Source organism: Cnephaeus nilssonii, assembly GCF_951640355.1.
Source record: "Cnephaeus nilssonii genome assembly, chromosome: 6".
Classification (NCBI taxonomy): domain Eukaryota; kingdom Metazoa; phylum Chordata; class Mammalia; order Chiroptera; family Vespertilionidae; genus Cnephaeus; species Cnephaeus nilssonii.
The window spans coordinates 103,360,801-103,386,613 of NC_137077.1; the positions used below are offsets into that span (position 1 = coordinate 103,360,801).

At 40.5% G+C, this 25,813-nt stretch overlaps 1 protein-coding gene across 4 annotated transcripts in view; it reads right to left on the bottom strand.

Moving 5' to 3' along the window:
• MICU2 (mitochondrial calcium uptake 2) overlaps nucleotides 1-25,813 on the bottom strand; it is a 108,488-nt gene that overhangs the window by 66,471 nt on the left and 16,204 nt on the right. For all 4 annotated transcript variants that reach the window (XR_013813657.1, XM_079774096.1, XM_079774095.1 and 1 more), the window contains exon 2: nucleotides 11,465-11,606. Coding sequence is in view for 3 of the 4 variants with exons in the window: in XM_079774096.1 (XP_079630222.1) it covers nucleotides 11,465-11,606 (142 nt within the window). In the remaining variant the exon portion in view is untranslated. The remainder of the gene's footprint in view (nucleotides 1-11,464; nucleotides 11,607-25,813) is intronic.

A 25,813-nucleotide genomic window follows, 5' to 3' on the forward strand; every position in this document is an offset into this window, starting at 1 on the left:
TAGGGCATCTGCTGAGGGGTGGAGGTGGCCAGGGAGAGGTCAATGGGGGAAAAAGGAGACTTACGTTATACTTTAAACAATAAAGAATTTAAATTAAAAAAATACCTTGAGAAGAATGAAAATGAAAACACAATGTACTAAAACTTTTGGGATACAGTAAAGGCATTGCTAACTGGGAAATTTATTGCTGTAAATTTGTACATTAAAAAATATCTCAAATCAATAACTTAATTATACACATTAAGGATCTAGAAATAAAAAGAGCAAACTAAACTGAAAGCACAAGGGAGGAAATAATAAAGATTAGTGTGGAGATAAAACAGAGAACAGAATAATAGTAGAGAAAATCATTGAAACCAAAAGTTGGTTCTTTGAAAAGATGAACAAAGTTGATAAACCTTCAGCTAGTTTGATTATAAAAAAAGAGAGAAGCCTTAAATTACTAAAATCAGAAATGAAAATGGGGACAGATTTTACAGAAATCCAAAAGTTTATATGAGAACTAGAAGCCCGATGCACGAAGATTCATGCTAGAATGGGCCTTCCTTTCCCTGGCTGCTGGCACTGCCTTTCCACTCCGGCCCAGCCCAGGAGCTGGCTCTTTCCTCTCTGGCCCTGCCTTCCCACGCTGCCCAGAGGCCCTGAGAGACCAGGGGTGGGGCTGAATGCCCACCCCTGGTCACTAGGCGCCTGTGCATGCAAATTAACTTTTTGTTGGGTTAATTTGCATATCACTCCTGATTGTCTGGTGGGCATAGCAGAGGTACAGTCCATTTAAATGTTTGTCTATTATTAGGTAAGATACTATGAACAACTCTATGCCAACAATTTGGATAATTTAGATGATATAAATAAGTAGAAACAAACAAATTAGCAAAATAACTCAACCAGAAATAGAAAATGTGAATAGACCCAAACAAAGCTCAATTATAACAGGACCGTGCACACAGCCACACAGAGTGCACAGCTCAGATTACTGGGGAGGCTGAACCACTGGGTCCTACAGGTCACCTACTACACAAGCCACTCTACCAATTCCAGGAGACATAACAGCTCTACCTAATACAATGAAACAAACACAGAGAAGAAGCCTGCCGGAAGCCAATCATTGTTTTAATAATAGAGAGCTGAGGACAGGGAAGTCGGAGGGCTGGTCATCCTTAATTGCTCTAAAGGGTCAGAGCTAATTATTAGATATTGGTAGTTGAAGAAGCCCCCACCTGTTAGTCCTAAATTCACTGATTGGCTTTTATTGGAGTTTCCTGCCCAGGGGATAAGGGTGTATCCTATAATTTTAATCTTAATAAAAGGGATGGAAAAGCCAGAGCGAGGAGTAGTCCTCCCACTAGAGTTGGACTACCGCCTGGCCCCCATTTCCCAAATTAAATATTTTCTAAGTCTCTTTTCATTTGTGTGCGGCCTTCTCCAGAACTTGAACCCTGAACCGGAACCCTGAATCATGCAGGATGTGAAAGGGGCTTCCACATTTGGCGCCCAAACAGGGACGTCTGGAGAAGAAGATATTTTTCGCCTAGAGCGAAGGAGGAAAAATACACCGAGAAAAGGTGTGGAAAATTCACCAAGAAAAAGGTGAGGGAGGTTCACCGCACGCAAAGCCCACGGACTAACTGCAGAGTCTCGATCTGTAAGTAGGGTGGGAACGTCTTTTTCAGCCAGGCTAATGGGGAAGAATTAGATTATAAAATAATGTGGTTTCTTGTTCAAATTAAAATCTTAATTGGTATTTGGAATTTAAAATCTGTAATAAGTGAAACTCTACTGATGAAATCGTCTCTGGTGCGGAGAAATTCAAAGGTGGTAGGAGAGGGCAAGGCTATCTGCTCTCCCACAATAAGATTGCTTAAGATATTATTTAAAAATTATGAAAGAACTTGCAGGAAAATGCAGATTTTGGCCAAATTGGGTGTTAGTTATTGCTTTGGAAAGCGAAAAAGAAAGAAAAAAATTAAGATCTGTCTTTATCTATTAAGTATGAAAAGAAATTCGGCCAGATCTGTTGCTGAAACTTCCCCCAAAGTAAGCAGGATGTTGTTATTAATTTAGGGACTGCTAAATGTTTGACTTGACAGTTTTAAAAGTACAAAGTGCAAATTAAATTGGGAGAAATTATATAGTTGTGGTAATTATAATCATATATGGGTGGATATACATATATATATTTGATCATTTTTTCCATATTAAAATTTCAAGGCTTTAACAGAGATGATTCTTGGAAAGCTCCAAGGGCCTGGAGTAATACAGGATATTTGTTCTCTCTTCTTAAAGGAAATATTTTTGAAATTTAATCAATCTAATATACTTGAAATTGCATGGAAAGCTTTATCAAATAAAAATTAATAACTATACTTTACTTTTAGATGTTATAAAGGTTATGGACTATAAGGAGGGCAAAATATTTCTTAAAATCCCAACTTGAAAAACCAAAAGGGGGATGATGGAGAAATCACCTGTGGGTAGGCTGCACCAGGCCTTAAGTACTTTGAATTTTTTCACTTGTGATGCTGATGGAAGGGCGCCTATGGAGCTTCACTGGTGTCAGAACAAAACAAAATGGTCTAGTTAAATGGAAGGATCCTGAATCTGGTTTATGGAAGGGACCCGATCCATTATTAACCTTTGGCAGAGGGTATGCTTGTATATTTCCAGAGAATTTTTCTAAACCTGTGTAGATTCCTGCTAGAAATATTAAACTGCAACAGGGATCCAAGAGAGAAACTAGTCCGACTAACAAAGACCTTGCGCCTGGAACTACACCATGCAGCTGCAGACAATCAACTACCTTAGCTACAGAGAGCAGCAACTCCAAGCAATCCACTGAAGATGAGGAGCAGGAGGAGGATGAGCCGGACAACAAACAGCCTGGAGACCACCTGGGGCATGGTAAAAAGGATGATACAGATGCCTGAGAACGTCTTTCTTGCCATGCTAGCAGTAATCAGCTGTACGGTAATATTACCAGGGGCAAATGGGGAAGTATTTTTGACTTAAGTTCCTGACTCTTTCTGGGTAAGAACCCTTATGTGGGCTGATCCCACCTAATGTAGTCATCAATAATACCAAACACCTTTGTTCACTCAGGAGGAACATAGGTGGGGCAAGGAAGTATAATTATACAGGTGTCGCCACCCAGTTTTCCTTTTGTATGACATAAAATCAAATCACTGCTCCTTTGTGTGTAAAATTAAAGAGAGGTTTAAGGCTTGCGTGGATACCAAGGAAGTAGGGAACTATCACTACTTGCTTCTGGGAAAGGTATAGAAAATGTAATTAGACCTTGTATATATAAAAAGAAATTGACAGCCAGTTTGAAATTGAATTTTCATGGCTTAGAGCAAAGAATATTCTTACATGATATAATTCTACAATGTCATTATAATTTTTGATATTTTATAACAGCACATTGTACAATTATTCCAACAAACTTACAAACTAATTTTTTGATTGGCAATAATATAAAAAGGATATGAAAGAATTTAATCCCTCCCATTGTGTGGAAGGCCCCTTGGGAAGGCACTTGAGCATTCTATGTTGTCTCCTCTTGCCCTTTTTTGCCAAGTGGGACCCTTTTCTCACAATCCAATTGCCCACAGCTGTTGCCTGAGTTTTTTGTTCATGCTGAGGTTGAAACTTCATAGTGGCTGGTACCATGGATCTGTCTCTCGCCCAATGGTATGAGCTGGGTCCTCTCTGGAAAAGAAACCTGGGTTCCCCAAGATCTGTGATCAGTGCCAGGGCCCCGCCAGCGGCCGAGGTGGGATCCCAAGGCAGGTGCTGGGCGTGGAGGCCACGGGGGCATAGAAATGAACCTCACATTACCCTGTTTGGCCCCTGAGGATGGCTGGTTAGCCAGAGACGGGTAAAATTCCTCAAGGAAGGCACAACCTAAGACAGGCACAGTTGCAGAGGGGCCATCAGGAGAGAACTTGGGGGTCAACAGAGGTGGGGCATAGACCTTCAACCCCACCCCCCATACATGCAGGGGCCTGAAACCTAGCCCCTACTGAGGGAGGTCTCCAGCCCCATGGCTGCTTCGCTTCCCATGCCCAGCTTAGATCGGGACCCAGGTAACAGACAAGAGGCTTGGCCCAACTCAGATTGGGATCCAGGTAACAGACAGAGACGTGACTGACAGCAGCTGCCCTATATCTAAATCCAGCCTAGCATTAGGAATGCTTAAGGCCTACCCAAGAATGCAAACAATCCTTTCTATTAATATTTACAGGATAAACTAAGATTGTTATTAGAGTATTAAATTTGACAGTAAAATAGTAATCAAGTTTTCAGATTAATTTAATTGGCTAATTGAAATAAGTAAATATTCAGGAAGGTTTAATTGTACTGGACAAAAAGTTGTTTCTAAAGTATTAACTAGAAGATGGCGGCATAGGTAAACACCTAACCTGCAGCCTCGCACAACAATTTCAAAAATACAACAAAAAGTCAAAACGGACATCATCCAGAACTACAGGAAAGCTGGCTGACTGAAACGCCCACAACTAGAAGGAAAGAGAAAAACACAAGGAAAATCAGAGGAGCCGTAAAAGCCTGAGGTACGGAGACACAATGGTATGAGCTGGGTCCTCTCTGGAAAAGAAACCTGGGTTCCCCAAGAGCTGTGATCAGTGCCAGGGCCCCGCCAGTGGCCGAGACACGGGCGTGCGCACGTGCGGGGAGGATGGAGCCGGAGAGGACGGGGCGGCTGAGTGCCTGGCTGGCGTTCTATAGCAGGAAGGAGACAAAAGCTCCAGATTGCGCTGAACCCCAGCTCCGACTGCACTGAACCCCAGTTCCGGGCGAGACCCTGGGGAGCCAGGCTCATACTGGGGGAATCTGGGCTGTAAGGCGGAAACTCAGGGGAGTGGCGAAAGGCAGAGCTCCGGAGGCGCGCACGTGAATGCGCGCAGAGGACGGACTGTTGACTGTGCTGCTGAATTGAAAAAGCTCCGGACTGCGCTGAGCCCCAGTTCCGACTGCACTGAAACCCAGTTCCGGGTGAGAATCTGGGAATCCAGATTCATTGGGGGAGAGACTAGACTGTTTGGCAACGGGCAAAACTCCAGGGCGCCTTTCTCTCAGAGGTGCTTGCAGGGAGTACAGAGGGACACTGAGGGACACTGAGACCCAGGAACCTCATAGGGCGGGGCTGATGGGAAGCCAAGGCTGTAGGCTCCACCCTGAAACTCCACCCCATCCAAGCTGAGCACAGAGGCTTTTACAATTTTGCAAGTCTAGTTGAATAAGGCTGTCTCCCGGTGTAGACACAGCTGATCCTCACAGCCAATTGGCCTGGAGGTCAAATCCTCCCAGTGTACCAAGATTGATCAAGGCTTAACAACACCAAGACTTTGCACTCAGCCCACAAAGGGGGGTACCAAGAGCGACCACCTAAGGAGATTGGGGAAGCTGAGCTACCGGCCCCTATAGGTCACTGACCACACAAAGCCACTCCATCAACACAGGGAGGCAGCCAAAATGTAAATACACCGAACCAGGTCACGAATAGAAGAGATGGAGGAAAGTAAACTAATGGACGACACAGTGTTCAGAACCACATTTATAAGGTTACTCAAGAATCTTCTAAAAACCGCTGATATACTTGAAGAGACCTTCAAGGACCTTAATGAGAATACCAAAAAGATGGAAAAGGACCAGTCAGAAATTATGCATACACTGTCTGAAATAAAGAATATACAGAAACTCAACTGTAGATCACCGTACCCCAAGAGTCAAACCAAAGACCTGGAACATGAAGAAGCAAAAAACACCCAACCAGAGAGGCGGAAAGTAAGAAGAATCCAAAAGTGTGAGGATAACGTAAGGAGCCTCTGGGTTAACTTCAAGCGTACCAACATCCAAATTATGGGGGTGCCAGAAGAGAGAGAGCAAGATATTGAAAACCTATTTAAAGAAATAATAACAGAAAACTTCCCCTACCTGGTAAAGAAATAGACTTACAAGTCCAGGAAGCACAGAGAACCCCAAACAAAAGGAATCCAAAGAGGACCACACCAAGACACATCATAATTAAAATGCCAAGAGCAAAAGACAAAGAGAGAATCTTAAAAGCAGCAAGAGAAAAACAGTTAGTTACCCACAACGGAGTACCCATACGACTGTCAGCTGATTTCTCAACAGAAACTATGCAGGCCAGACGGGAGTGGCAAGAAATATTCAAAGTGATGAACAGCAAGAACCTACAACCAAGATTACTCTACCCAGCAAAGCTATCATTCAGAATTGAAGGTCAGATAAAGAGCTTCACAGACAAGAAAAAGCTAAAGGAGTTCATCACCACCAAACCAGGATTACATGAAATGTTGAAGGGTATTCTTTAAGAAGAGGAAGAAGAAAAAAAAGGTAAAGGTAAAAATTATGAACAACAAAAAGACATCAAATACATACCTACCAACAAGTGAATCTAAAAATCAAGTGAATAAAAAAATCTGAAGAACAGAATGGACTGGTGAATATAATAGAATCAGGGACATAGAAAGGGAGGCGACAGACAATTCTCAGGGGGAAGGGGGAATGAGGGGTGTGGGAAGAGATTGGACAAAAATCTTACACCTATGGATGAAGACAGTGGCAGGGGTTAAGGGTATGGGGTGAGGTGGGGAATCAGGTGGAGGGGAGCTATGGGGGGGGGGGGGAAGAGGAACACCTGTAATAATCTGAACAATAAAGATTTATTATAAAAGAAATAAAGTATTAACTAAATTTTTTTTGATAGTTCATCTCATGGTAAAATTGCTTGACATGCAATGAACCTAAAGCAGTCATATTTTTGTGCAAAAAATTAAAATTTAAAGTTATCAAGGCTGCATTATAAAAATTTTTGAAAAGCCTCCTAATAATTAAATAAAAAAGGGGGGATAGTGGAGTAATATTATGTAAGAAAAAATATCCTGAAAGTAAATTATGTCTAGAAATTTTTTACTTTGAAAACTAATTTTCATTTGTAAAGCTAACAGCAAGACACCCATGAAAACCACACATGGTGTCAAAATAGGTCAGAGTAAAAATTGGGCAAGGATGGAAAGGATTCCAAGTCAAATTTGCAGAAAAGATTCTTTTATTAACCTTTGGTCGAGAATATGTTTGTGTATTTTCAGAAAACAACACCAAGACCATGTGAATTAAAAGCAGTCCAGAGATAGAAGACGCTGACGATGCTTTGCCATGCTAACAGTCAGCAGCTGTACATCGCTGCAGATTGTCCAGGATCAAGCCAGAGAGGGTCGGACCAGCATTGCTACCATTTGTCCACCATCCAGATATTATTGAACTGTTGGACATTGAAACCAGGACTCAGAATCGTTGGACATTGAAATTGAGACTCAAACATTTATTGTTCTTTTTTTGTTAAAAAAAATATTTTATTGATTTTTCACAGAGAGGAAGGGAGAGGGACAGAGAGCCAGAAACATCGATGAGAGAGAAATATCGACCAGCCGCCTCCTGCACACCCCACACCGGGGATGTGCCCGCAACCAATGCACATGCCCCTGACCGGAACCGAACCCGGGACCCCCCAGTCTGCAGACCGACGCTCTATCCACTGAGCCAAACCGGCCTTGGCACATTTATTGTTCTTATATATTTATTTCTAGTCTGCAGATATAAGATTTTTTAAAGGAAAGAAACGAGGGAGATGCCGGAAGTTGTTTTAATAATAGAGAGCTGAGGACAGGGAATTCAGAGGGCTGGTCATCCTTAATTGCTCTAAAGGGTCAGAGCTAATTATTAGATATTGGTAGTTGAAGAAGCCCCCACCTGTAAGTCCTAAATTCACTGATTGGCTTTTATTGGAGTTTCCTGCCCAGGGGATAAGGGTGTATCCTATAATTTTAATCTTAATAAAAGGGATGGAAAAGCCAGAGCTAGGAGTAGTCCTCCCACTAGAGTTGGACTACCGCCTGGCCCCCATTTCCCAAATTAAATATTTTCTAAGTCTCTTTTCATTTGTGTGCGGCCTTCTCCAGAACTCGAACCCTGAACCGGAACCCTGAATCACGAGGGACGTGAAAGGGGCTTCCACAGCAGCCAAAATTCAGAGACAAAGAAACATGTTTCAAATGAAAAAACAGAAGAAATCTCCAGATAAAGAACTAAATAAAATGGAAGCAAGCAAACCACTAGGTACAGAGTTAACCCTTTGCACTCGCTTGCTTTTTTCTCGATTCCTTTATTCTAATGCTAACCGTGTCGAGTCACAGTCGACATCCGAGTGCAAAAGGTTACAAAAAAAATGTTATAAAACTGCTCAAGGTACTTAAGGAGAACTTCAAGGAACTTAGTGAGAATTTCAAGGATCTTGGTGAGAACATCAAAGACATGAAAAAGGACCAGTAATAAATGAAGCACACACCAACTGAAATGAACAATAATTTATAGGGAATCAACTGTAGAGTAGAGGACACCAAGATTCAGATCAGTGATTTGGAATATGAGGAAGCAAAAAACACCCATCCAGAAGAGCAAAAAGAAAAAAGAATCCAAAAATATGAAGATAGTATAAGGAGCCTCTGGGACAACTTCAAGCATACCAACACTCACATCATTGACAACCTATTTGAAGAAATAGTGACAGAAAACGTCCCTACCTGGTGAAAGAAATAGACTTACAAGTCCAGGAAGTGGAGAGTCCCAAACAAGAGGAACTCAAAGAGGCCCATAGCAAGACACATCATAATTAAAATGCCAAAGGTTAAAGACAAAGAGAGAATCTTAAAAACAGTTAGTTACCTACAAGGAAGTGCTCAGAGGACTGTCAGCTGATTTCTCAACAGAAACTATGCAGGCCAGAAGGGAGTGGCAATAAATATTCAAAGTGATGAAAAGCAAGGACCAACAACCAAGATTACTCTATCCAGCAAAGCTATCATTTAGAATTGAAGGTCAGATAAAAAGCTTCACAGACAAAAAAAGCGAAAGAATTTCATCGCCACCAAACCAGTATTACATGAAATGTTAAAGGTCTTCCTTAAGAAGAAGGAAAAAAGGCCCTAACCGGTTTGGCTCAGTGAATAGAGCGTTGGCCTGCGGACTCAAGGGTTCCAGGTTCGATTCCGGTCAAGGGCATGTACCTTGGTTTCAGGCACATCCCCAGTAGGAGGTGTGCAGGAGGCAGCTGATCGATGTTCCTCTCTCATCGATGTTTCTAACTCTCTATCCCTCTCCCTTCCTCTCTGTAAAAAAAAATCAATAAAATATATTTAAAAAAAAAAGAAGAAGGAGGAAAAAAGAAAGCTAAAAAATATGAACAATAAAATGGCAATAAATTCATATCTATCAACAGTTGAATCTAAAAGTCCAAATAAACAAGAAATCTAATGAACAAAGTAAGCTGATAAATAAAATAGAACCAGAGGCATGGAAACATGGAACAGACTGACAAATCTCAGAGGTAAGAGGGTTGAAAAGGGGGCACGAAGAGATTAACCAAAGAACTTATATGCATATATTCATTACCTAAGGACACAAATAACAGGGTGGTGAAGGCCTGGAGTGGGGTGGGAACTGGGTGGAGAGGGGCAATATGGAGAAAAAAGGGGGACATCTGTAATACTCTCAACAATAAAGGTTTTTTTTAAAAAGGAGAAAATATATGCATTTATACCATCTTTTAAGGTTATAGAATTACCTTTATCTATGTTGTTTGTTTGTGTGGATTCAAATTATTGTCTGGAGTCATTTGTTTTCCCTGAAAAGTTTCCTTTTGTAAGTCTTATAAGTCAGATCTACTAGCAACAAATTCTTAGTTTTCATCTGGGAAAGTCTTTTTTTCACCTTCAATTTTGAAAGATAGATTTGCTGAATATAGGATTCTTGGTTAACCATCTTTCTCTTTGAGCAATTTAATTATGTTATTCCTTTGCCTTCCCGCCGCCACTGTTTCTGCAGAGTCAGCCATTATCTTATATGGATTCTTAGTAAGTGGCAAGTTATTTATTTTTTGGCTGCTTTCAAGATTTCTCCTTTCCTTGACTTTCAGTGGTTTTATTAGGATGTGTCTGTTAATGGATCTCTTTATGTTTATCCTATTTGGAGTTTGTTGACCTTTCTCAGTATATAGATTAGTGTTTTTCTATACATTTTGGAAGTTTTCAGCTATTATATATTCAAAAAAATTTTTTTTCTGCTTCCTTCTCTCTCTCCTCTCCTTATGGTACTCCCAATAAGCATATGTTGGTATACTTAATGGTGTCCCACATGTTTCTGAGACTTCATTTTCTTATTGATTTCAGAGAGGAAGAGAGAGGGAGAGAGAGAGAGAAACATCAATGATGAGAGAGAATCATTGATAGGCTGCCTCCTGCAAGCCCCACACTGGGGATCAAGCCCGGAACCCAGGCATGTGCCTTGACTGGGAATCGAACTGTGACCTCCTGGTTCAGAGGTCGACGCTTAACCATTGTGCCACGCTGGCCGTGTGGAAACTGGACATTTTAGATAATATATAGTAGCAATTCTGGGTACTGCCACCGCCCTCACCATAGGGCTTGCTATTTGCTTTTCTGTTTGTTTAGTGCCGGTCCGGGGTGCTTTAGTTGGTTCCTCTGACGTTGCTTCTTAGGGAAGCACCGCTTTGGGAATGCCCAGTCACTGGAATGGCCCTAGTTTGGTAGCTTTCTCGGTCTCTCTTCTTGATTGCATCAAGGTATTAAACTCCACTAATTGCCAGTTGACTGCTTGTTGTTTTCAAGAGTGCCCTGGGACATAAATTGCTCTAGATGATAATAGACCTCCACGCACCTTGCCCTATCCAGTTTCTGTTCCATATATCGCTTCTTTCAGAGCAGCGCTTCTAGCATACTTCAAAAAGTGACAGAAGCCAAGAAATTTTCATAGAACATTCCAAAGCCCAGAGGATGGGGCCATATCTACTCTATGCAAAGTAAAAAGGACTAATTTAGATAATAAAATGAAGAATTTCTGATATTATTTGAAGTAACTGAGAGTTGGCAGTTTACGAACTAAAATTATGTAATTATAGCTTTTGAATTTTTGTTTATTCTATTTTTTCAGTTTTTTTTAAACTGATGGCATTATAACTCCATTATATGACCCTCTTAATTGCTCTAAGTTTCATTTTTTTTTGCCCAATTTAAAACATTAATACCAATGAAAATTAACATGCTGGATAAAATTATTTTATTAAGAATTCATCTGGTGACATTAAAAAATCTTAACTATTTTTCCTCTTTCTCTTTAGAAAAACCCATATACAAAAAAAATTTCTTAGATAAATACATATGTTTACAAGTTTAACTACTGTGTCACAAAGATTGAAACAGCTAAACAATAAGTAAATGCATTTTGCCCAAAGATTGACGACAATTAAAATGAAGAAAACCTATCAACAATTTGAAAAACAGAGGTTTTTCAGCCCCAATATTTGTTTTTCTAAACTAAAAAAATAAAATTTATAAAAGCAACTCACGTTCCATGTGCTCAAACATTACAGAAAAGAGGAAGTCTCGTGGTGTCATGTAATATTCTCCTTCGTGTTCCAGTGAAGAAAACTGCATGAAGCGCTGTTTACGAAGAGACAACTTCATCATCTTTCCACCGTCACCATTTTTCTAAAATAAAAAAGGGCAGTGTAAGACTTCTTTCAGTATTATTTCCCAACTTAACTCCTTCTAGAATAATCTTGTAATTAATGAATAAATGTGTAAAATAATACAAGAGAGTGAGAAGTGCCAAGAAGAAATGCAAATCAGGGTAAGAAACTGATAAGGAGTACTGTTTTAGACAGGGTTGTCAGAGAAGGCCTTTTCAAAGAGATGACAGTAAGGAGACTAAATGAGGTACAGCTACTGAGATATGGGGCTCACAGAAAGAAAAGCATACTAAGCAAGAGGTAAAGACAGGAATAAACTTGGTGTGCTCAAGGAACAGTGTGGCAGAAGATAAGATCAGATAGGTAGGCAACAGATAATGTAAAGTTGTGCTTCCATAAAGATAAAATATGGTATATCTGGTAAATAATTCTGTTTTGAGAAATATAATTACATTGTGGGTAGGAAGTGCTAAAAGAACAAGAATGGGTCAAATATTGTTAGTGTAGGAGTCTGTAGTCCTTGCAAAGGAACCTAGATCTTGACCCAAATGCTGATAGAGACAATACTGAAATATTTATTGCTAACCTTTCATTGAGCACTTACTATGTGCAATGCACTGTACTAATTAAGTACTTTACACAGAATATTTAATTAATCATCCCAATAACTGGACAATAGATACTACGTTAGATACAAAAGCTATAAAGTAAATGGCAGAGTCAGGATAAAAGGCCAAGTGTCAGCCTGGCCAGCATGGCTCAGTGGTTGAGCACTGACCCATGAACCAAGAGGTCGCTGGTTTGATTTCTGGTCAGGGCACATACCTAGGTTGCAGGTTCAATTCCCAGTTGGGGTGTTTATGGAAAGGCAACCAATTGATGTCTTCTCTCTCAAAACAAAAATCAATGAGCATGTCCTCAGGTGAGGATTAAAAAAAAAAAAAGAATGTATTATCTGTGAAATCCAACATCATACTCTCACTCTAGATAGCTTTTCTTACTATGGTGCTGCCTTACCTTGGACAACATCCTTCCTTGGACACACCATTCCCCTTTTACACTCACTACTGATAGGTTATTCAACCTGACACACAAGTGATGGTCAATGAATGCTGATTACAAATGAAACGTGGAAACATAAATTTCAGTTGCTCAAACCTCTCCAGATGCAAAGTTCCTTTTTGGCTATTCTCAATTCTTTCTCATGATTTGATAATGACTTCTTTGAGCAGCTAGATTTATACCGCTCTTGTGTTTCGTGTAGTACCTAAGAGAATACTGACATATATGGAACATTCAGTAATACTATAATGACCTGTACCCCTAGAACTTATATATTCATGTCTTTCCTTTTCTTTCCCCTTAAATTACTAATAAAAATCACTTGAGGGGCATATTTTAATTATACGAGTCTATACTCATACAAGTAATCAGAAAACTAAATTTTATTAATACTTCCTAAACATTTTATTCATGAGGCAGATACATCGTATATAAAGTATCTATACGAAAACAGCAATAAACAAGACAAACATTAATTCCTATTAGAATGTCCTAAGTGCTTTGTTAGTAAGTTTACAGAAAGTATCTGATGGGATAGGGAAGCAGGATGGGTAAGAGTCTTCTCAGTAAATATCATAGCACTAGCAAAGTCCTAGAGAGAGAGAGCATGATATTTTATTTTTAAAAAATGTTTGATTTTTAGAGAGAGAGGAAGGGTGAGGGATAGAGAGATATAAACATCAAGGAGAAAGGAACATCAATTGGCTGCCTCCTGCACACCCAGCAACCTCAGTTCCTGGGTCGACACTCAACAGCTAGACTACAGAAGCCAGGCAAGCATGGTATTTTAGAAGAACTAGAAGAAGTTGAACATGGGCATAAACATTATTAGCTTAGAGAATATTTATATTTATTATACAAATGTTTATAGTCTGCTAAGAGATTAACAAAAGTAAGTAATCTATACAGAAATACAGTATATTTCCAAACCCTTAAACAAATGTTGGCTTTTATACTTCCTAATATCTAAGCTGTTCATGACTGGTTAAAAAAAAATGCCTTTACCGCCCTAGCCAATTTGGCTCAGTGGCTAGAGTTTTTACACATCAAATAAAATTGGACCACAGGATACAAATCTTTTCTTCCTTCCAATATTGTTATAATATATTTTTACAAAAACTTAAGTTGCATTACAGGAAAAGTATCAATTACAGGAAAAGCACGTATACAAATATTAATTCAGCATGCTAACACATAGGTTTGGGTATTTCAGGATGTAAGGAGAAACATGACTATTATTTCCCAGGGCTAAATCAATTCCTTTCAAAAATAAAAAGCATCATAATGCAAACCATAATTTTGAGCAATTTATTTAGGGTATAAATTTCATTGTAAGTGTTGATATTCATATCTAAAACCCTTGAAAGGACCAAGGGTTGTTTCAAGGCTATTGAAAGAATATCAGCACTGGAGAAAGTTGGACTCTCCAAGCATAAGATCTGCTGCATAAATCAAGTTTTCTTTTCTTTTTTCACCCCCTTTGGATTTTGGGTTTTTACTCTCAATCTATATAATCCATTTTAAAATAAAATCTGGGAAGTTCTTTTCTCTATGTTAGTTCCTCTCCTCCACCCAAAGTATAATGTACCTTCCTGAGAGTTAACTCTTAAAATTACAGGGTCATAAAAAACCCTACAAACTGATGAGAAGGCAGCAGGAAAACGTTCTCAAACCTCCCTCTCTTAAAAACAACAACAACAAAAATGTCCCCCTCACAAACCAACAACAACAAAAACGTCCCTCTCACAAACCAACAAAACACAAAACCAAAAAACACACACATCCATGATGATGCAAGCTCCTAACCTCCTACTTTAAACTTATTCTAAGAAGGACCTTCTGAATACAGATAACTTGGACCAAACTAAGAGAACAATAGGACTGAAAACCAGTTTCTTCTGCTGTGTACTGGAATGAGAGGATGAAATTCTGAACCACCTCATTGTTCAGAACTCTAAGGAGCATTGTTCACACTTGGTTACCACACAACTGTGTAGCAAATAGCAGTCTAGTGCCCTGAGGAGGGGGTATCTTTTCCATATGTGCTGGAGTAATACTATCATTGATAGCTCCCAATCTGCAGGGACAGTGCGGACAGAAAAAATTACAGATTGTGCCAACTGGAAGCTCCCATCACACGCTGCATTCACTACAGGCTCAATATCTGCCAGTTTCCCCATTTGTGTTCTCTCAAAGGTGGGACCAGCATTGATAAGTTATGGCTTGGTTGGGCAGAGAAACACTGTAATTACAAAGTATGATAGAGGAGTTTGCGGGGCTGATCTAGCTACCAACTATGACATGGTGAAACGAGGATTAGCACAATTTTAAAACATAAAGAGGCCATCAACACTGCTGATGTTGCTAAGGGTGTGAAAATGCTCACAGAACAACAATCACAGGCAATTGACTAAGGCTAAAACACTGCATCATTTGGGGGTCTGGAATGGATTAATTCAATTTTATTATTTCTAATGGGAAAAAAATGATTCTGTTTTCAAACAAATCGCTCAACACTGGAGCTGCCCCTTGGTGTTGAGTGTGCTCCCACAACGGGATGCTGCTCAGCTGACCTATGGGCGCCAGACTACCGAAGCTGTGGTGGCCAGGATGAGAGGGAGCAGCGCCTGGCTGGGGCTCAGGCTCCTCCCCCGCCGCCTGCCGCTTCCCGCACTACCACATCCACCAAGAGGTCCCGGATTGTGAGAGGGCACAGGCCAGGCTGAGGGACCCCATCAATGCATGAATCTGTGCACCAGGCCTCTAGTTAATAAAAATCACATTCTGAAACAGAAAACAAAACACAACATATAAAAGGTGATGGCCTTTATAATAGCAGAGCAATGATAAAGTTCAAGAGGACAGAACTATTTGACAAGAGAGTTGGCTGAGCTAAATAAGCAAAGGGGGAAAATACCATTATAAAACATTGAAAATCGTTAAGAAACAGTAAAGATTAGAGTGGACACTGCAGAAAAACTATGGACAATGTGCTAGAGAAAAAACACATAGAAGGCAGAAGAAATTCACCAGAAAAAGCAATGAAGAGAAAAGAATGTTGATTTTTTTCTATTCCAACTCCTCCCCTCCCCCAACTCTATCTAGATGGCCCCCACTCTACTCCCACCCTCATAAGAGTGGGCATTTCCCAAAGCACACTTTTTCCAAGTCACCCCCCCCAAATAAATAAATAAATAAATAAATAAATAAATAAATAAATAAATAAAAAGAGAGAAAAGAATGTCCACATATGTGACCGATACCAAGGAGTCAACATAGGAATAATTTGCTGTGCTTCAGGAAGAGAAAGAGCAAATCAAACATCTATTTCAAAAACACAGGGAGGGCAGGGAGGGAACTTTACTGAAATGCACAAAGATTTGTGTTTGCTACTCTATTTGCCACTGCCGTATGTGTACTCTAGGTTTGACTAATTCTAGACTTCAGGGGAGACTCATCAATGATAGTCTCTTTCAGAAAACCTAAACAAGGTTAGAATCATGATGCCCTACGAGCTGTTCTCTAAGAGTTAATACAAAAAATGACACAAGAAAGGATGAGACATGACTGATTTCTAAGATTATTCTCAAGACACGTACCACCCTTCTGCAATATGTGATGAAAGTGGTGCAGGGGACAGCACATCCAAGCTATTCAACTGGAAAGGCCGAAGAGGATTTTTTTGCCCTTCCTCACCCTAACTTGCTCCCTGCAGTTTAAGAGAACTATTCACGTGGAAGTGGACCAAACAATAGTCTACTTTTATCTGAATAATGAGATTCCACAAGACACTGTACAAAGCTACCCTGTGGGCCAACGTGTACTGTCACACATAAACAACAGATGGGCTGGCAAGAGGGAACAGCTGCCTGGGAACCAGCTCCTAAGAATGAATGGTAGGAATGTGGTTGTGGAGATCAAAGGCCTGTTTGGGGTCTGCTGGTAGCTGTTATCCTGAACCACCTGACACACCAAATGGGGGGGTCCTATAGGTGGAAAGTGATGGGAGTGCACAAATTCTTGTAACCACAACTATAACCTGCATCTATAGCTAAATACATGGGAAAGGAGGGGTAGGAGAATTGCTGGGACTGGAGTCTGTAGTGAGCACCTGACAACAATCCACATGGCTCTGCTTATATGTAAAATGCTCCGTGGATTTCCAGGATTACTTGTAATGCAGTAAAATATGTGACAAAGGAATTAAGAGCAATGAGTGATGTGAACTGGATAAAAGAGATCTTTGAAAGCTGAGGACTTCTGTTAAAGCATTTCACTAGTTTATTGCCGTTGAAGCAACAGGTGCTGCACCAGTCTGTCTCTACTTTTTATCCATGAAATGACAAACCGGAACAAGTTAGCTCTGTTCTTGGCTGAGCATTCTTTGGTTTCTACAGTTTCTCGGGAAGGAAGTAGGGGGAAAAGGCCTTTCTTAGCATTAGATAAAATATGTAAAACCTTATTCATTTGGGGCCTTTAGTTTGGATTCTGTAATAATCTGGATAAAATGTAATTGCTTTGTTGTTTCTGAATTTTCTGTGGTATAACTGAAAGATTATCTTTTCTTAAAGAAAATTTTACAATTGAAAATTTTCAGTCATTTTACAGAACTTTTCCATTTTGTTCTGAATCAGGGAGACACTATTGTGAAATAAAATATTGTCAGACTAAGTTAGAAATATTCACTGCATATATAAGCTATGCTCATGATAAATTCTACAGAAAGACAGCCAAGGACACAAAAGTCATCCCGAGAATGCAAGAAGCCCTGGGATCTGCCCTCTAGCTTCTGAAGATCTAGTCTCGTCTGGACTGCTTTCCAGAAACTGGAAGGGAGGTGGTGTGGCTCTTCTTACATGAGCATGGCAGAAATAGCATATGCTTATATTTACTGATTCTTAAAAATACCCTGGTATTCTGTCTGAGGAAGGGTGGCAACTATCAGAAGATGCTGATGAGTACAGCAATAGTATCTTCTCTTCTAGTAACTGACTTCTCTTTCCTGCGGAGGTCACTGAGCAGGACACTCATCTACCCTTCCTCCAAAATTACCTTTCAGGGGGTATATCATAACTACATAAATTTTTGTTTATGCTATAAACAGAAAGTTTAAATTAGGTTTCAAGTAATTAAAAGGAGATTAGAGCCTTAACTTAAAAATCTCAATACACTCCTAAAGTTTGATCAAAATCATTAATTGCAACCACAACTAAATCATATTTCTCTCAATAAATTACTGAATTACTTTTAGCTCATTTCCCTATGTAGGAGAAGAAAAATACTATTTTGTGCACTCCTACAACTATTCAACATTGGTCTATTGAATAAATATTATGTGTCTACTATGGCCAAGCAATGCACAGAAATAAAATGACAAATGGATAGATGCTCCCTTTCTAGTGGGGGAGGCACAACAAAAGGTGATCAGTGCTAGGCAGGAGTATGGAAGAAATACCCAGCATTCAGCAAATGTGTGTCCCATTATGATAAATTTCAAACTCTGAATATTTAAAATGATATTTATTGACCATAACATTCTGACTTATTTTTCAAAATGATTATAATTTTCAGGTTTTATAATTAAACTTAACTAGAACACTAGTAACAGTACAAGTTTATCTGGATTGTGGTCTTTTCTCTTTGGCAGATGAGAAGTGCAGCCAAGTAGCAACAAGGAACCTTTGTGATATAAGCTATGATCTGATTTCAGAAACCTCAGCCATGTAAAAAGGTCTCCTTGGAACTGAAAACTTCCAGTAAGCCTGGGAGAGTGATGCTATTAGAGGCCACTGAAAGGGTTAATACTTAGGAATTGTGCTCTACAGTATTACAGCGTGGCACAAAGATGGGATGGATTAAAGGACCCCCCTTTCCTTCCTCCCACCCCTTCATGGGAAACAGGTGCTGTCTGTAGCGTATTTTATAGTTGGGATTGCAGAAGGAAAGTGATTCATCCACATAGTATTTTGCACAGCCCCCAACCCCCCATTCTGTGACCCACTTGGACTTCCATATCCCCAATCCACAGCAAAAGAATGTCCCCTCCATACCTCTCCTCAGGTTACAGGACACTCATAGTAAGGATGGGCTTCCAAAGCTTGTGGCTAACTACTGAGAGCTGTTTACTTCTCTAGCACAAGTCCTTTAAGCCCCACATCCTAATCCTACACTAAATGTGGTAAAATATTAGAATGATTTTTTATTTTTAAAATTTTTTAATTATATTTAAAAATTCTATTGTTACTATTATTTTTATGAATTGGTCTTTGTACAAAAGAAATATGTACTGTACTGACATAAATGTCAGTCTTAGTTTTGTTGACTGTACACATGATGGCTTGTTCTTAGCTTCAATATTCATCTGGCTACTTTTGATGAGCTTCAATAAACTTTTATAGCCTATCTTTCCAGAAGACAGATTAAATAGCCATTTACTGCTTCTGACAGTAATTAAAACACTTCACAAATCATGTAATACAGCTGGTTTCTTGTCCCTCTTATTGTTTGTCTAACTTATTTTTAAGAATTTTAGTAATTACCTATTTTAGTTCTTCCAAAGTACCCATTTTGGGTTTGTTGTTCTCTTGGTGCTAACACACAGATCCCTGACTAAACTTCATCAAAGTCCTAATGACTCTGAATTTCTCAAGAACAGAAAGTAACTTTTTTCTGTGTCCCTAGTGCTTACTACATCATTAATATTGTTAAATGGTTTAAAAAAAGTATGCAGGAATGAATTAATCTCTATAAATGGGAATCAATTCAAAATTCAATGTGATATTTAAAAAATAACAATTTAAAAACAGATTTCAGTCTATTCAGTGAACCAATATGCACATGCTTGGTTTTTGTTCTTCTATATTTTAAATATATTTTTATTAATTTCAGAGAGGGAGATAGATAGAAACATTGATGAGAGGGAATCATTGATCGGCTGCCTCTGGCACGCCCCACACTGGGGATCGAGCCCACAACCTGGGCATGTGCCCTGACTAGGAATTGAACCGTGACTTACTGGTTCATAGGTCCACGCTCAACCACTGAGACACACCAGCCTGGCTGTGTTTATATATTTTAAACCCTATTAATAATTTATTAAAATACCTTTAGAGAGCTAGGTATGCACTCTGCCATGTTCAACTACACTAAAGAGATATGCACAAAGAAATAAAAGTTCTCTTATTATATTCCTTTTATTATGTGTATGCCTTTTATTATAACCACAAATTACTGCAGTTAATTACTTTAGATGAAAAAAATGCCTTCATAATAAGAAGAAAGAGTAAAGCCACTGACAGGTGGTGCCAGTGTTAACTGATCCAAAGCATATTGCCTTATTTTTCTCCAATTGTGGAAATTATGGAATCTCAGAAACTGGATTACACAGCTCCTTCACACTCTCCTGTTAATCTGAATGAATGATCTAATGGATTTCAGACCTCATGACATATTTGGCTTAAGTTTTAATACTTTTTTTCAGCGTTAGCTTATAGTTCATTGACATATCTTAATACGGTTTGACTAAGAAAAATGGGGAAGGTCACCTGGGAAAAAAAAAAAGGGAGACAGCCGTGACCGGTTTGGCTCAGTGGATAGAGTGTTGGCCTGTGGACTGAAGGGTCCCAGGTTCGATTCTGGTCAAGGGCATGTACCTTGGTTGCGGGCACATCTCCAGTAGAGGGTGTGCAGGAGGCAGCTGATGGATGTTTCTCTCTGTCCCTCTCCCTTCCTCTCTGTAAAAAATCAACAAAATATATTTTAAAAAAGGAGACATATGTACTACCATTTGTAATACTTTAAACAATAAAAAAAGAAAAAGAAATAAAGCATAGTAACATACAAAAAAAATTTTTGCTATTAAAGTGTTTTTGTAGGAAATGAGCAGGGATGAGCGATACAGTTCACTAGAATTGACAAAATGTGTAGTTTCCTAGCAAAGGTACTAAGATGCACACTGTTTGTATTTCTGTGGATGTTTATTAATTACATTACTAGTAAAAGAAGTAGTACATAGGTAACACAATACAGATAGAAAAGTGATACACAGATATGACTATATATTTTGGCAAGTTAATTTACCGTTCAAGCAAAGCTCTGCTTTTTATCTGTGAAGTACAAACTACAAGTCATTTCAGACTGACATGGATTTGCCAAATCTCCCTTTCTGCTTTTACCTTATTCTTTGGAGATATTTCATGATAAAATATTATTGCTGTCATTTAGTAATTTCTGAAAATACTTTTAACAGTGAAGATTTTAAAAGATTCCATTATAGAATTTGCTCTGTTGTGACTGAAAACCAAATACTGTTTTGTTTTTATTATTATTTTTCTTTTTGGCTTTAAAATAGCACCAAGCATAACAAGTAAACAACTGCTAAATAACTGGAAAAGAATTTCCACTTTACTATGTCAATTGCCACCACTATTGGAACTCATGGCCACTTTTCTATTCAACTCATCAACCTTCTATGTCTTTTATAACAGTTGGTGTCAAATGAGGAATGACTTTCTACATGTTAACCTCCCAGTACAGAAAAGTCTATCTAATAAAAGAGTAATATGCAAAATAACCATCACTCTGCTACACCCACAAGCCACACCCACCAGCCAATCAGGAGCGAGTATGCAAATTAACCCAACCAAGATGGCTGCAGCCACGGAGCAAGCAGGAGGCTTGGGTTTCCCCGGTAATGGAGGAAGCCAAGCTTTCTGCACACCCTGGCCGGCCTAGACCACCATTCAAGGCTACAAAGTTTCAATTATAGAAGGTGAATAAATCCCAACAAAAATGGCTGAGGCCACAGAGAGAACAGGAGGCTTGGGTTTCCCCAGCGATGGAGGAAGCCAAGCTTTCCTCACACCTTGGCCAGCCTATGTCTCCACTCAAGGATACAAAGATTCAATTATAGAAGATAAATAAATCCCAACAAAAATGGCTGCAGCCACGGAGCAAGCAGGAGGCTTGGCTCCACTCAAAACTACAAAGTTTCAATTATAGAAGATAAATAAATCCCAGATACCAGAGCTTCCAGCTTGAGTCTCCAGGGGCGTGGCCGGCCTGCAAACAACCACAAGCCCTTTGCCCAGGCCGCCCCATGCCCCAAGGGAACCCCCACACTGATCCGGGACACCCTTCAGGGCAAACCAGCCGGCCCCCACCTGTGCACCAGGCCTCTATCCTATTTAATAAAAGAGTAATATGGAAATTGACCATCACTCCAACACACAAGATGGCTGCTTGCCCCCATGTTGTCAAAGATGGCTGCCCCCATGTTGGCACAAGATGGCCACCACAAGATGGCCAGCAGGGAGGGCAGTTGGGAGGAACCAGGCCTGCAAGGGAGGGCAGTTGGGGGTGATCAAGCCTGCAGGGAAGGGCAGTTAGGGGTGACCAGGCCTGCAGGGGAGGGCAGGTGGGGAGGACCAGACCTGCAGGGGAGGGAAGTTGGAAGGGACCAGGCCGGCAGGGGAGAGCAGTTAGGGGTGACCAGGCCGGCAGGGGAGGGCAGTTGGAGGAGACCAGGCTGGCAAGGGCCGGCAGTTAAGGGTGACCGGGCCGGCAGGGGAAGGCAGTTGGGGGCGACCAGGCTGGCAGGGGAGTGGTTAGGGGGTGGTCAGGCTGGCGGGAAGAAGCAGTTAGGGTCAATCAGGCAGGCGAGCGGTTGGGAGCCAACAGTCCTGGATTGTGAGAAGGATGTCCAACTGCCCATCCCTCGAGGGGTCCCAGATTGGAGAGGGTGCAGGCTGGTCTGAGGGACACACACCCCCATGCATGAATTTCATGCACTGGGCCTCTAGTAAGTAGTATAAAACTGATGAATCAGTTATTAAGTTTGCATAATTGCTAGCATGTGCCCAGGCAACAGTGGAATCTCTACCAAATATGAAGTTCTTTGGGATGCATGTTAAAGAAAAATTTTTATCTTGACTCCTGAGAATTTTAGGATCTTATATGAGAAACAAAAGCAGTGAAAATGTAGTTTATGATGAGTTGTTACATACCTATTTTATGGGCAGGCATGGACAGAGCTAGTCCTTGGGTAATCCCTCTCTTTTAAAATTTATTTGGTGAATAACATACTCCTTTACTCTTTTTTTTTTTTTAAAAAAAAATCCTTACCTGAGGATATTTTCCTCCCAATGATTTTCAGATAGAGTAGAAGGAGGTGGGGAGAAAAACACTGATGTGAAAGAGACGCAAGGATTGGTTGCCTCCTGCACGAGTCCTGACTGGGATTAGGGTTTGAACCTGCAATTGAGATATGTGTAAAAAATAAGGCGAGCCCCCCAATTCAGGGGTCCTGGTAGAACATGAAGCACACTCAGGAGCCAGGCTGCAAGGCAGATAGCTTTACTTCTACGTAGAAGGGGGCGCACACATGGTCTGGAAGCACGCACACACAGATCCAGGTGGTCTGCTTGACTTTATAATCCCTGACACACGTGACCTGTCCCTCACTCTTGATTGGAGCTCAGGTGCACAGTCTTTTGCAATTGGCTAATTCAAAGGGAGGGGTTGGCCTTTGCTGTTTCAAGATGGCGGCCCCAAGGGAGCCGCAAGCCATGTGGCCAACATGGCGGCTGCCAAGTTACGCAGTCCAAAATGGCGGCTGTCTAAACTGTTTTTTGACAGAAAAGATGATTTGCTTATTCTCACACTGGGAATCAAATCTGAGACCCTTCAGTCCGCAGGCTGATGCTCTAACCACTGAGAAAATTGGCCAGAGCCTCCTGTACTGTTTACATAAAAGTTTATTCAAGGAAATAATCCTAGTTTAATCTTGGAAAGAAGGAACAGGTATTTGCAGGCTAGAATAGATAGAGCCTGACATGCTGAAATGAAATCAGGCAACTCAAATCTCCAAAACTGAATTGCTAGTGAAGTCCCAAAGAGTAACTCAGAATATTTAAAGACTTGGGTGGATTTGGTCACTTTGTTTAGTGTAAAATTAGTTCCTAAATATTTATGGCTATTGTTTAGATTCTCTTTTAACTTATAATTTTAAAAAACTTTATAGATGTATCATGTATTATTACCACTATTAATAATACCCTAAGAATTTATAGGCGGACTCCTTAGGCTCTGAAAACTTGAATAACCTAACTCCCTTACAGGCGAGGGGTTAAAGAGAAGAAATTTGAAGATGCTCCCTAGGATGATGAATCTTTATGATTTAAAGGAAAGGGATACAGAAACAAAGGCATTTATAAAGGTTTAAATCTATCCTTATAAAGGATAATCTAGAACCATAGGGCTAACAGAACATACACTGGGCTAGAAAAGAATGTACAGTTAGAACAGAAGTGAATATCATAAATTATCTGATCTGAGGCTAATGGCATGATCAAAGCAGTGAACCAGAAAATTTTCGAAGTAACATTTGAAATATTTCATAATGTGAAGGACAAATACTTTTGGGACAAGGGACAAGGATGTAACCTAAAAATTTAGAAGGAACAAGGATGTAACCTAAAAATTTAGAGCAGACCTACACTATATGGTCATACTTCCTGGTGTTTGTAACTCCCTGAAATTACAAGTGAAAGAAAATATGAGTATGCACCTATTGGGAGAGACTCCGTAACTTTTATCACATTCTCAAATAAATTCACAACATATTCAAAGGTTAAGTGACAGAGATGAATAGCAAATCTGAGTGAAAATATGATAAAATACGGTGCTATGATAAAACTAGAGGCCCGGTGCACGAAATTCACGCCCAGGGGTGTGTGTCCCTCAGCCCAGCCTGCACCCTCTCTAATCTGGGACCCCTCGAGGGATGTCTGACTGCCTGTTTAGGCCCAATCCCGGTAGCATTGGGCCTAAACAGGCAGTCGGACATCCCTCTCACAATCCAGGACTGCTGGCTCCCAACTGCTCGCCTGCCTGCCTTCCTGATTGCCCCTAACCGCTTCTGCCTGCCAGCCTGATCACCCCCTAACCACTCCCCTGCCAGCCTGATTGATGCCTAACTGCTCCCCTGCCAGCCTGTTTGCCCCTAACTGCCCTCCCCTACAGGCCTGGTCAACCCTAACTGCACTCCACTGCAGGCCTGGTCACCCCCTAACGCCCACGCCTGCAGGCCTGGTCCCCCCCCCCCCAACTGCTCTCCCCTGCAGGCCTGGGTCCCCCACAACTGTCCTTCCCTGGCCATCTTGTGGCAGCCATCTTGTGTGTTGGAGAGACAGTCAATTTGCATATCACTCTTTTATTAGATAGGATAGAGGCCTGGTGCATGGGTGGGGACCAGCTGGTTTGCCCTAAAGGGTGTCCCGGATCAGGGTGGGGATTCCCTTGGGGCATGGGGCGGCCTGGGCAAGGGGCCTGTGGTGGTTTGCAGGCCGGCCATGCCCCCCAGCGACCCAAGCTGGAGGCCCTGGTATCTGGTATTTATTTATCTTCTATAATTGAAACTTTGTAGACTTGAGCCAAGCCAAGCCTCCTGCTTGCTCCGTGGCCACAGCCATTTTTGTTGGGATATATTTATCTTCTATAATTGAAACTTTGTAGCCTTGAGTGGAAGCCTAGGATGGCCAGGGTGTGCGGAAAGCTTGGATTCCTCCATTACCGGGGAAACCCTAGCCTCCTGCTCGCTCCGTGGCCCCAGCCACCTTGGTTGGGTAAATTTGCATACTCACTCCTGATTGGATGGTGGGAGTGGCTTGTGGGTGTCATGGAGGTATGGTCAATTTGCATATCACTCTTTTATTAGATAGGATGATTAGTAAAATAAAACACTCCAATTTTAAGTACTACCCACATTAGTGTACACAGTTAACTTTAAATAACTGAGATGAATATCAGATTCAATCCATTTTCAAAATATGGCCATAGAGGTCTCTTAAAATTTAAAAGAAAAAAAAAGTTTCTCCAACAGGACAAAGTATAAAATGAAAAATTTACAAATTCATGGTCCTTTAAAAAGGTCTTGCATTTTCTACTAACTAAAGCAGATTAATTAAAATAAAGAATATACAACTGCTGTCTAGCCAGAATAAAGCAAAGTGCTAAAGAACATCTTTACTGTATAAAATTTCCAAATAAAAGCTTGGTCTTAATAAAATCTATATGTATATCTGCACAGTTTTGACTTTTCACTGTATCTTTTCTCTGAAGTGGCCATAAAGCCACTGTAGGCTGCCTGCCCCATACTAGGTCCTT